Source organism: Gavialis gangeticus, unplaced genomic scaffold (genome assembly GCF_001723915.1).
Source record: "Gavialis gangeticus isolate Ggan-Ray unplaced genomic scaffold, GavGan_comp1, whole genome shotgun sequence".
In the NCBI taxonomy this organism is placed as follows: Eukaryota; Metazoa; Chordata; order Crocodylia; family Gavialidae; genus Gavialis; species Gavialis gangeticus.
In genome coordinates, this window is record NW_017729022.1 from 97623326 (window position 1) to 97636523 (window position 13198).

A 13198-nucleotide genomic window follows, 5' to 3' on the forward strand; every position below is an offset into this window, starting at 1 on the left:
GTACTGTGTCCAGTTTTGGGCCCCCACTACAGAAAGGATATAGATAAGTTGGAGACAGTCAAGTGGAGAGAAACAAAAATGGTTAGGGGGCTGAGTCACATGACTTCTGAGGTGAGGCCAAGAGAACTGGGCTTATTTAGTATGGAGAAGAGAAGACTGAGGAGGGATTTAAGAGTAACCTTCAACTACCTGAAGGAGGGTCACAAAGCAGATGAAGCTAGACCACGGATGGGCGAAGTCCAGCCTGCGGGTCGCATCGGGCCTGCAAGGAACACCATTTCCCAGCAGCCCCTGCCTGTGTTGCTGTGGCTGGTTTCCATGGAGACCCCAGCAGTGGCGTGGCCCAGGGTTTCCATGGAGACCTACCCCAGCAGCGCTGGTGGGGTGTGCGGCTGGGTGGGAAGCTATTCCGGAGCCAGGATCTTGCAGCAGTGACAGCGTGGTCTGGAGCCGGGACAGAACTGCGATCTGCTGCCGTGGGCACAGAGGGTAGTGAAACACTGGAACAAGTTACCCAGAGAGGTTGAGAACTCTCTCTGTCTTTGGTGTTTTTTAAGACCCGGCTAGACAAAGCCTTGGCTGGGATGATCTAGTTGGGATGGTTCTGTTTTGAGCAGGGTCCTGAGGTCCCTTCCAACCTTAATTTTCTCTTATAACAAATTCTCCATTCGCTGTAAGCTGCAGAGGCTGGTAAGTTTCATGGAGTTTGAAATTTTGCAAATTCATACCAAGTTCACAAATCTGCTTCCCTGTAATTTATATTTTTCTTCATTTTTAAGGAAGAACCAATTTTAACATGCACATGGCATGCATTCATATACAATGTATACGAGTTTTTTTTTTTCCTGTGAAAGAAACCTGTGGTATGTTTTAGGGATAAAGAATCCCACTTCCCAGAAAGCTATTCTGGTTCTAACAGATATACTATTCCATTCTTTTATTCCTCGATCTCACAAAAACATATCTTCATTAAAGCCAAAACACCAGATTATTTTCAAAGTGAATCAAGTGTAAATTACATCAGGAATTGTTCATTACTTCAGTTCTGTGTGTGTATAATACCACAGGGTAATACCAGTTTGGTATAGTCTAAGTTAGTTACAGCTATATGCCGTGTCCAGATGAGCACTGGAGAGCAATCTATGGCACCACACACCACACATGCAGGTATTCCTCACACTACTACTTTGCAGTGTAGGTGTTTTTTTGACACCAGGAGATCACAGGGTCAAAAAAACCCATGCCAAAAAAAAAGCCCAGACTGGGGCATGTGATGGCAGTGTGAGCCACCCAAAATGGGAAAGTCACTGGCTAGAGCCACACTTCAGCTGCCAACCAAGCTCCCAGCTGGAAGAGTGCCACAACTGCAGCTCCCCAGGGACACCAGCACCACAGGTAAGGCTGCTGAGGCCAGCACAGTTGCTGGCCAGTGCCCTCCAGTGTCCTGGCAGTGGCAGGATCTGCTGGAGCACAAATGCAGCCATGAGGCTTGGGCAGTAAGGGCCCAGCTGGTCTCCCTCCCCCACCCATGGCTGGCCCCAGGGTGTGGTGCCACATTGGGGGGGGGGAGAAGGCCTGGGCCCACCCGGACACCAGAGGAGGGTCACAAAGCAGATGAAGCTAGACCAAGGGCCTGTCAGGCCTGGGGGGCAACACAGGGGGCATCTAGAGTTGCAGGAGGTGACATGGGCCGGTGGGGATGTGGCCTGGGGCATGGGGAGGTAGTGCGGAAGCTACATTGCACGTCTGAGGCTTGGGACAGCAACAGCCCAGCTGCCCCCCTGCCACAGGTGACCCTGGCAGGCGCCACTGCCCCAGGGGGAAGGCCCAGTTCCTCCTGCCCTGCAGGGGCTCAGTGGCAGCTTGCCCCCTGAGCCTGGGATGGATGGAGAGGCTGTGCTAGAAGCCGGAAAAGGCCTGTGGCTGCTTTTCTTCTCCATTAACTCCTGCGGCCTCCCTGGGCTTCCTGTTTCCTGGGCTGGGACCCTGCTGGCTTGTGGCAGTCCCCAACACTGCCTCCAGGGCCATCCAGGAGCTTCCCTGGGGCTCCCAGGCTCCTTGTGGCCACAGGAGCTACTGGAGCAGAAAAGAGGCCACAGTCCCACTCTGGCTCGTGCCCATCCCAGAGCCAGGAGGCGAGCTGCCCCCAAGCTGCCAGCCTCCTGTGGTGCATGGGGGGGCTGGGCCTTCCCCCTGGTGCACCCACCAGGACTTTATGTGAGGGGGGGAACAGGTGGGCCCTTGCTGCCCCAAGCCTCAGGTGTGCAAGGAAACTCCTGCTCCTCCTCCCCACATTTCCCACACCCCGGGCTGAGTCCCCAGGGCCCGTGCCACTGTGAGCACAGCAGGAGCTCTCAGAATGCAAATGTGGTCTCCGCGGCCACCTGACCCTAGGACAGGCTGGCACCCATCCAGGTGGCCAGGGGCCTGATCCTTTTGCCCAGATGGGCAAATGTGGGGTGCGTGGGGTCAGGAGTGTGTGCGCTGGTCCCTGCCTGCATCTCCAGGCTGGGGGGCTGGGAGCGTGCAGGAGCCAGTGACAGCCCAGCAATGCCACAGGGCCAGCACTAGGGAGGCCCAGAGCAGGGTGGCAGGAGCCCAGGGCATGGTTGGCTGGGCTGTATGGGGCCGGGCTGGGCTGCACCAGCAGGTAGAGAGAGGAGCCACCCCAGAACACTGGCGCTGGCTCCCACACACTTTCTTGCTCCCAGCCCCCTGCCCCAGCCCTGCCATCAGGCAGGGACCAGCATACACATCCCTGACCCCGTGTACCCTGCACTCGCCTGTCTGGGCAAAAGGATCCTGGTTGTTGCTGGCTCCCGTGCACCCATTCACTTCTGGCTGCATTGACAGACCATAGGACTCAGCAGGAGCTGGCCCGGCCCAAGGACTGGGGTGATCACCCATGATCCTCCCCTGCCTCCCTGTCCCCCTGCTCTTACCTGAATTTCCTGCTCTGGCTTAAGCACGAGCAGCCCCACGGTCCCATGCCAGAAGCCTCTGCTAGGCAGGGGCTTCCGACTGAGGGGGCAGGGCCGGGGCCAGGGCTGAGTGGATGCTGCTGTTCCAGGGGCCTGCCATGGCTTTCCTTGGGTCCTACTGCCCCTATCTCCTGTCATTTTTTACAGGAGCCAGAGGCAGATAAATACTCATTAAAAAAAAAAAATCAGGGGCTCCACGGGCCAGATAGAATTGCCTGGTGGGCTGGATGCAGCCCACAAGCCCTATTTTGCCCACCCCTGTTCTAGAGGGTGCATGGCATAAGGTGTGCCACTGCTACTTGTCCCCAGGGAAAGAAACATCTGCACTCATGTGGACGCGGCTATAGTCAGCCTTTTTTTTTTTTCTTTCCTTCCTTGAGAAGACAATATTTTTCTGTTTCCTGCAAAAGTAAGTCTGTTTTAATCTATATATTTCTTTGTTTTACATTTCAGTACTACATGCATGCAAGACACCTGGCTCTCAGCAGAACTTTCCCTGATAAATTTGAGATGGAACCAAGTGCTCCTCCAAAGGTGATATCTGTACTTACAGATATTTTTTTCTGCATTTTTAACTACTGTCTAGAGAGAGAAAATACTTTTAAAATGATTATTTTGCCACAAAAGGCTAACATATGCATGGCTGCCTAACAGAAAGACCAGAGCCATCAGCTGAATGGAGGGACAGATCTTCCATTGCTGTAAACTGACATTGGTAAAACTATGCCAGTTTAGAGCAGCTGAAGATCTTGGTACTGGGGTGGAAATTGGTACCTTCTAATTTTATGACCCCGTAAAAACCCGTAGAAACACTGCTTTACAAGTTCTATGTGGAGGGGCATTTTGGCAAGGTGTCAAGAGGCACCAGGGTCCTCTCTGCATGATCCCATGTACATGCTCTGTAGATCATGCAAGACTAATCTGAATAAGAGCTGAGGATGAAACGGTTGTTGGTCAGAATCAAGGCACATGTTCAATCTACTCTTATCATAAATAGTATATGTGCACCCATTTGGGGAGTGGTTGTACTTGGCTCCAAAATTAGGACCTGGGTTATTTAAAACCTAATTGAGGCAAATCCAGTTACAATTCATTGTTTAAAGTAACAACTGAAGATGGGGTGCTATGGCAAGCTTAGGCCTGCCAGGAGGTTGTATGTGGCCAGCGGCCAGCTAGTATGCCCCCCTGCCCCTCCAAACCATCACCCTGTATCTCTCCTGCCATGTCTTGATGGAGCCAATTATGTGGAAGGCATCTTAAGCCTTAAGGCGCCTTTTACACATGCTCCAAGGTTGAGGGGGTGGTGCTCATTGGATGAGCTTTAGGTAAAATGTCCCAGCTACCATTCTGAAGCACAGGGAGGTGTAGAGGCTGCTAGAGTGTGCTAATTAGCATGCTCCAGCAGATTCAACTAATTGAGGCTGCTCTGATGCACTGTAATGACAGCATGTCAGAGCAACGTCCCCTAACATTTACAGGCACCCTTAGCATGGTATTCCTCTTGGGCCACTTTGTTTCCCTTTTTTGTACTTGTTCAGGCTTTGACTCTCTTGGCCAGGGCCTATTTTACTCTAGCTGGTCCCTTCACTTAGACCAATTATTTGAGGCAGAGGGCCACTTATGAAGTTTTGGCAAGCTGTCGAGGGCCGCATCAGTAGCGGCCCTCAACAAGTGCCCCGCCCCCTGGTTGCCATCTTGGGACCAGAACTCCCACCCCTAACCTCTGACCATTGCCACTGCAAGTCCGTCCCCTTGCCCCAGGAAGTACTCCTTTGTGGAAGAGGGTTTGCTATCTTAGAACTGGAAAAAAAAACAAATTATGTACTAAAAATCAAATACCTATAATAATATATTTTAATATAATTTTAAAAACTCATTTCTTTCCTGATTTTGTGTGTGTTTCTGCTGTATATGTAGAAGTGATCGCATAATAGCTCAAAATGCAGTCTTACTCTTGTATAGTGTGTGGGGTGTGCGGGAGTATCACGGGTACGGATGGGTGGGTATGAGGTTTGTGGGGAGCTGTGGATGTATGTGTGTGTATGGTATTTGTGGGATGTATGATTGTGTGTGGAGGAGGGTGTGGCTGTGGGGTGTGCGGGAAGGGTTTGAGGGTATGTGGGGTGCGCACCTGGCCGTGCTCTGCAATAGCCTGCAGCTGGAACGTGCTGGTGCAGCCATTCGGATCTAACTTTGGGGGAGCCTCCCTGGGCTTCCAGTGCTCTGTGCTGGGTCCCCACTGGTTTGTGCTGCCCCCAGCAGCCTTGGCCACACCCCTGCACAATCCCCTAGGCTGGCCATGCCCTTCCTGGATGGCTCCCAGGTTCCTGGCAGCTGCAGGAGCCTTCAAAATGCAAAGGCACCTGTGGAACTAATTCTGCTCCTGGCAGAGCTTCCCTGCCCATCCTAGGGCCAGTGGGCAAGCTGCTGGCAGATATCTGGACCCCTGGTATGTGGGTGGGCCCAGGCCTTCCCCCCGCGATGTGGCACTGGGCCCCAGGGCTAGCCATGCCAGGGGCCAGCCAGGCCCTTGCTGCCCATGTCTTGTGGGTACATTTGCACTCCAGTGACTCCTGCCACCACCAGGAGCCTGGGGGCTTCCAGGGAAGGCCCTGTCAGGCCTGAGGCATGAGAAGCGTGGGGTAGTGGTGCGGAAGTTACATTGCACACCTGAGGCTTGGGGCAGCCACAGCCCAGCTGCCCCCCATATGGGCAGCTCCAGCAGGCTCCACCACCCTGAGGAACATGTCTAGGCCCCCCTTCCCACAGGGGCCCAGCAGCCTGCCAGCAGCTCAAGCCCTGGCCCTGGCCCTGGGATGGACGGGGAGACTGTGCCAGGAGGTGGATCAGGTCCACAGTTGCTTTTCTACTCCAGAAGCTCCTGTGATCTCCCTGGGCTTCCTGTGTCCTGGGCTGGGTCCCTGTCAGCTCGTGGCGGCCCCTTGCACTACCCCTGGGGCCAGCCAGGGGTTTCCCCAGGCCCCCGGGCTCCTTGCAGCCACAGGAGCTTCCAAAGCAGAAAAGCAGCCACTGCCCTAGTTTGGCTCCTGGCACAGCCTCTCTGTCCATCCTGGGGCCAAGGGGCTAACAGTTGCCAAGCCACCAGCTCCTTGCAGTGCAGAGGGGGAGGGGTGGGACTTCCCTCTGGGACAGCGGCACCCACCGAGGCTGCCTGTGGGGCGGGGCAGCTGGGCCATTGCTGCCCCAAGCCTCAGGTGCATGATGTAACTTCTACACTGCCTCCTTGCATTTCTCAGGCCCTGGGCCATGTCTCTGCTGGCCCGTGCTGCCCCCAGTGGCTCTGGAAACTACCTGTACTGCCACCAGGGCTGGACAGGCCCTTCCCTGGTGGCCCCCAGCTTCCTGGCTGCAGCAGGAGCCTCTGCAGTACGAACATGGCCACAGGCATCCGCCCTGGCAGCCTGGGGCCTGATCCTTTCATCCAGACGGGCAAGCATGGGACATACGGGGTTGGGAGTGTGCACACTGGTCCCCATCTGTATTGTGGGCCTGGGCAGCTGGGAGCGAGTGGGCACACAGGAGCCAGCAACAGCTCAGTGGTGTCCCAAGGCCAGCACTGGTGGGGCCCAGAGTGGGGTGACAGGAGTCCAGGGCATGGCTGGCTGGGCTCTATGGAGCTGGGCTGGGCTGGGCTGAGCCAGCAGGAAGAAAGGGGAGTATTGGTGCTGGCTCTCGCATGACTGCTTACTCCCAGGCCCCTACCACAGCCCCATGGTCAGGAGGGTACCAGCACACACAGTCCCAACCCCATGTGCCCTGCTCTCACCTATCTGGGTGAAAGGATCCTAGCTATTGCTGCTTCCCATGCATCTACTTGCTTCTGGATGAGTGGCTGGACCACAGAACTCAGCAGAAGCTGGCCATCCCAGCCCAAGGACTGAGGCAATCACCGGTGCTCCTCCCCTGCCTACCTGTCCCCCCACTCTTAACTTAATTTCCCACTCCAGCACAGGCAGAAGCAGCCCCACTGTCTCAGGCCAAAAGCCTCTGCTAGGTAGGGGCTTCCAGCTGAGTGGGCAGGGCCAGGGCCAGGTGGGCCCTGCTGTTCCAGGGGCCTGCTGTGGCTTCCTCTGGGTCCTACTGCCCCTGGGTCCTGTCATTTTTGACATGAGCCAGGGCAGATAAATATTAATTTTAAAAAAGATTTTAGGAGCCCCATGGACCAGATACAATGGTCTGGCAGGCCAGATGTGGCCTGCAGGCCATCTTTTGCCCAACCCTGACTTAGACCCATAGCCTTGGCCCTTTACTAGCAGTGGTACAGCTGCGAATTTGGTTTCACAATAGGGCTGGACCCTCCTGGTTCCCCAGTCTCAAATGGGTTAAATCCCCATCTCTCTCTCTCTCAGTGTATGACCCCTTGCCCACAAGGGGTGAATCTTGCAGGTTGCTGTAAGGCACCTGCAATGTGACATTCACCTCCTCTCACAGTTGCTCTTGGTCCGCTGGACAAACTAACAGAAACAAAAATTGCAAGTAACCACTTTCAACAAAAAAATACTGCCTCTCCAGGCACTCATAAACAAACTCAACATGAAAGGCAGTCCTTTATCCCTTTGGGGTCCTGTGGCAGGGAAAAGAAAAAAGGCCAAATGGAAAAAAAAAAAAAAACCTCTCTTGATCCTTACTTCCCAGAGTTCCCCTTTTTGATTCTGGGCCCTGCTGTGACCCACCTGGGGGATCCTGCCCCTTCACCAGCCAGGGATAGACTGCCTCTCCAGCCTGAAGGCAAGCCTATTTATTGCATGCCCTGTCCCTTCCAGTCAGCCCAGCCTATTGACTAGTCCAAGCACAGGGGCTGTTCATCAGTCCCAGCCCTGCCAGCTGCCTGCCTTTTAGCTCCTACCTCCACAGCATGCAGCCACTCCCCAGAGCAGAGTTACTAGCTGTTGCAGCTGTCTCTGTCCTGGGCCACAAAGACCCTTCTCTTAAATGGCCCCTGCTGGTTTGGCTGGCTTGGTAGCCCTCCCCCAGTAATAGGTCAAGGGTTCCAGGCCCAAACCAAAACTCTCGATCTGGATTTTCATTTGTTGCTTGTAGCAATGCAGATTTGAATACAGGCTGTGATATAAATTTCAGCATGCACCCATTTACGCAGAAATTCAGGAGTATTCAGATTAGAAGTTAGGATCTAACTCCTAAAGAAATATCAAGCCAGGTTTTTCAGTATTAGGGTACTGTCTAAATCCAGTAACTCCACTAGTCAATTACTCCAAGTTTATACCAGAATAAAAAGAAACTATAATTTTATAACTTGGAAAGTTTGGAAAATCTTGAACCTGATGAGTGCTGGTTTTATTTAACTTTAATATCTGGGGCAGGTAAAGCTTACATCACTTAACATATGACTTGAGGTTTGGCCCTGGAAAGCATCAGCAAGACCTTGTTGTGCATAGCCTACAAGCTACATTGTTGCCATGTTCATTTCTTTCTTATGTCTCTGGCAGACGGAAGGTTTCAGGTACCCCAGGCCCTCATCAGTCCCACCATCCCCTTCGGTCTCCCAGCCTTCTAGCCCTCATCAAAGTGATGAGGAGAACGAAGATGAGGATGAAAGATATGATGAGGATGAAGAGGCTGAAAGGGACAAGCAAAATATAAAGGCACCTTTTTCCCTTGGAATAATGCCACCAGGAAAGAAGCAACAGCATGGAGAATATAGGAACTGAATGCCATTGCTGTCATGCCTGATGATGTTTCAGCTCCCGAACAGTGCGTTCATGTAGGTTGGTCAGGCTACAGATTGAGGACAGTGCTATGAGGTTAGGACATTTGAAACAAATATTACTTTATAAGTAGTTTAAATTGTAATTCTTCTCCCTTCCTTGGAGGTAGAAGAGATTGTTAAAATGCAGTAAACCTAGATAATATTATGATTCTCCTGTGATCTCTCCAATTAAGTTAAATGTACCATAGATCATATTTGCATCTGAAATTCATTATAACCCATGAGAGCAGATCCATCATAATTATTCCAATCAAATGTCCATTAATTTATCTATTCTGCCCTTCCAAACTATCACCTTTAAGTCATGATTTACCACATTTTGAAGAAATTGTTACATGTGGGGAAAACCTGACAGGGTTCAAAAAGTGTTGAAAAGAGTCAATTTTTTTCTTATGTTCTTTATCCTATTTTAAATCTACATCACTGTAAGCATTTTTTACACAATGCAAAAGTGTCCTGATCCAGGTGTAAACCATATTTCTTGTGGAAAAATATCTAGTTCAATGTGTGGGCATTTTTATTATTTTCTGAAGTTGTCTAGGCCCACAATAAATGGCAGACCACCCATCTTCAGGCTTTTGTTGAATGATTCATGTTGTTATATTTTTACTCTCTTAGATGAAGTAGTTTGTGAAGAAAATTAATGTGACTTTGCCCAAAGAACTAAAATTCCTGACTCTGTACCTGGTCTCTACAGATAAGCCCACATATTGCATTGTGACTTGATAACATTTAAAAGATGATAACCATAGACAGCTCTTTCCACTGTCAGCATGAAGACCTCCTGGTTTTAGAGTTAGCAGCACTTTTTATTATTAAATGTATCTAGACCATATCTAGACTATGAACACACAGCAAGAAGCACATCTGAGACAGACAGCCTGAGAGTAGCAATAGGGTTTACCCTCTAGGCTCTTCTAAAGCAATCATGATGACTTATTTCCAGAATTTGGGCTTGTTCTGTAGGGGTGAGTGGGCGGGGCATGCTTCTTGGCAGCATTCCTGGACATAGCTTCCAGGACTTCTGTGGAAGTGATGTAGATGAGCCTTTAGGGTTCTTGAGTGATATTGTACTGCTAAGTACTGTACAACCACATATTGAGAGAAGTAGTCCTTGCCCTGAAAAGCATATGATCAAAATAGGCAAAAGGCAGGAACAGAAAGAAAAACAACTTTCCCAATACTGCAGAGCTGGCCAGTGTTACAGCCCAGAACAGAACTCCAGTCTACAGACTACCCATCTAGTGGTGTAGTCACTGGAGTGCACTGGAATCAAGAGGTTCCATCTCCTGCTTTGCTGGTGACTAAAGGTGGGAGGATGCCCTTCAAATTATATGACAAAGTTCTCAAAATGAAAGGTATAAACCCCTCCCCTATAAACCAAAGGAATAGGCTCAAAAGAATGGCTGGTGACTAAGGTGAAGCAGACAACTATAAAGGTACTGTAAGTATGCAGTGTGGAAAAGATTTGATGGGACTGAAATAAAATAGTTTAGCTCCTTCTTCCTAGATGGATCCCAGAGAGCTGAGATGGGCAACTTGCAGATTGCCACAAGATTCTTCCTCAGCTACACTTGTAGCATATGAAATCACTGGGGTAAATAGTGATCTGGATGGCACTTGAATGCCCACATTATCCTAAGGAAGACAAGGTTCTTTGGGTGAATCTGCTATCTTTTATTAAACCAACTAAAATAGTTGGAAAAAAATCTTCTTTGCAAGCTTTGGGGTACAAATAGGCTTCTTTAGGCAGAAGGAGCATCTACAGTTGTTTTCTGCTCTCCTAGATGGGATAGAAGCCAGTATCTGGCTTGTATCCCATCCAGGAGAGCACAAAACAACTGCAGGTGCCCCCTCTGCCTGAAAAAAAGTGTTTGTATCCCAAAGTTTTTATCCAAAAGAATTTTTCCAACTATTTTAGTTGGTCTAAAATAATATATCATATTTACCCAAAGAACCTTGTCTGCCTATGTCCTTAGGACCAACATGACTACAATCAATGCCCTGAAACACTTTATCCTAACGATGTCCAGCTGAGGGTGTCAGTCTCTTCAAGCTCAGACACTGCAGGCTTCAGACCATTATCATAAACAGTTGCATGAAAACCATTTGATTCCCAAGGTGTATCCTGATGAGAGTGAGGTTGGTGCTGGCATAGAAAGTAAAAAGCACTTTGATAACATGGCTGCTTCAAAGTCATGCATAGTTTCCTGATTCCCCTTTATAAAAAGTAGCAGTCATTGGGAAGTCCACTACTTTCCAGATGCTAAAATGACTTTCTCACAAACATAGACCTACAATAGCCAAATTAATTTATGTTTTCTGGTTGTAAGTCATGTCAATTCCATCCTGAACATCAAGGCCAGCTCCCAGAGGCATAACAAAGCAGCTGGGCACCCAGAGCAGTAGGGACTTCTGGCTGTCGCCATGCTGCTGGCATGGTTGTGTGGTTGTGGCAGCAGCTGATGTTTTCCCTCCCCTCACCTTGGCCCCCAAGTCAGTGACCAGAGCAGTTGCTATCAAGACTATGGTATTATTTTAAATAGTCCAATTGTGGATCTTAATCAAGTAAAGAAGCTGTTCTGTAGCCACATAAAGCCAACAGCCACTAACTCTAAACCATTATTGGGGTTTTTATTGACATCTGACAAACTTGGCAGTACTTATCTGCCATGCTGAAGACATGAGGATTGCACAAGCAGCTGATTTCCACGTAAAGTAAAACTTTTATTTGGTTTTTAATGACATTTGTTAAAGAACTGTCCAAAGTTGTGGGCTTGGATCTACAGTAAACCATCAAAAGTCCATTTATCCTGAATGTAATGTAAAAAGTATTTTCTGTAGCTCTAAAATGTTCTGTCACATGAGGTTTAGGTTAGTCTAATAGATCAGGGACATGCATAAAACCTTCTTTATAGCAACTTGATGTCATCCTGTGCTCAAAAATTATTTAAAAAAAAAAAACCACCTGAAGCATTTGGACTATATCTCATCCAAAGATCATTGAAATCACTGAATAAATTCCCATTGACTTGGCTGGCCCATAATTAATTCATGTATTGATCCAAAACATACTACCACTGAGTGATATAGTAAAAACAGAACAAAACAAGTCTGTCCTTAATTCCATTTTTTTTTCCCCTCTAAGCCCAATTTTTAAAAAAGTTATCAGAAGTACCCATCAATAAATCTTGAAAATTGGTTCCCCTGTTAATTCATCTGTATTGCTTTTGGGCAGAGAGTAGCAACATTATTTTGATTATAATTTAACAGATTTAACTCATGTCAACATCAGGAGAAAGATAACAGGTAAACGTTATTGGGTGGGGGGAGAAATAGGGGAGCAAGATTTGTGATAAAGGTTAAAAAAATAAAGCATAGTTCCTGGTACACCAGTATCATGTAACTGCTTTTAATTACATAAGGAATCCACATGGCTTTTGAGTAAGTATTGTACAACTACATAGTAATGTTAAACAGATCTATCTATACCTGTGTAGAATTATAATTTACCATTTGAAGGGTCATATGTTTAGAGACCATGTATAATTCAGTAGGATTACTCTCAGTACATAAGGTTAAGTATTAAACTTTTTGCAGGATTGAGGCTTAAGTAAACAGCCTGTTGGCTGTTCTTTAGAGTTGAAGGGTACAGACAGAAGTGACAATTTTCTCCTGATCTGGCCACAGAAAGTGATCTATAGCTGTGACCAAAAACAAGTACAGGGCTGCAGGCAGCTTAAAATGGCCAATCCAGTGAAAATCGAACCCTCATTGCTGAGACGTCAGATGAAGTCATTTTAAAACATCTGCCTGTGGCAACTGATACAGATAAAATAAACTACTTGCTTTGTTAGCCCACATGCTAGATGTATCATTGACTTAACTGGATCATCAATAAAAGGAAGGACCATCAATAAGGAGGTTAAAATTCAACAGTGCCTATGAGTAAAAGTGATTAAAAGTAGAATAGATTTGAAAACGGTGAAAGTTTTTATAAACATGCACACAGTAAAATTATAACAAAAGATTTCTTTAAAAAATCGGTCAGTTCTGACGTGACAGTTGGGTCCTGTCAGCTATAATGGTATAGTGGATTTTAAATTTTGGCTGGCAAATAAAGTGGTCTGAACAAGACAGGACATGTGAAAATAGTTTCCTTAGCTGAACAACATCCTTTAATCAATTTGCATTCAAAATGTCGGAAGGAGTCCAAATCTTATTCCTTCAGAACACAGGAGTGAAAGTGAACTGGAGTATTATGATCACACAGACTGTGGTTTCAAGGGAGATCTAGGAAGAATGTTGACGTAACTGGTAAGCTTTCACCAGTTTAATAGATTATTTGTCAAATATCCAGGGTGATCACTTGTTTCTTCTTCAGCTGCAAGACAAAAAAAAAAAAAAAAACATGGGGGGGAAAAAGAAAGTTGCATGTAAAAAAAAGCCCAAAGTTTGGCTGGGGGGA

The 13198-nt window shown here is 48.2% G+C and overlaps 1 protein-coding gene across 2 annotated transcripts in view; it reads left to right on the forward strand.

Annotated features, from left to right (window-relative positions):
• The window catches only part of GYS2 (glycogen synthase 2), a 92532-nt gene extending 83227 nt beyond the window's left edge, over window positions 1–9305 (forward strand). For both annotated transcript variants that reach the window (XM_019515681.1, XM_019515682.1), the window contains 2 exons: window positions 3435–3515; window positions 8450–9305. In XM_019515681.1, the coding sequence (XP_019371226.1) occupies window positions 3435–3515; window positions 8450–8671 (303 nt within the window). In that variant the 3' untranslated portion in view covers window positions 8672–9305. The remainder of the gene's footprint in view (window positions 1–3434; window positions 3516–8449) is intronic.
• Window positions 9306–13198: the final 3893 nt, after the last annotated feature.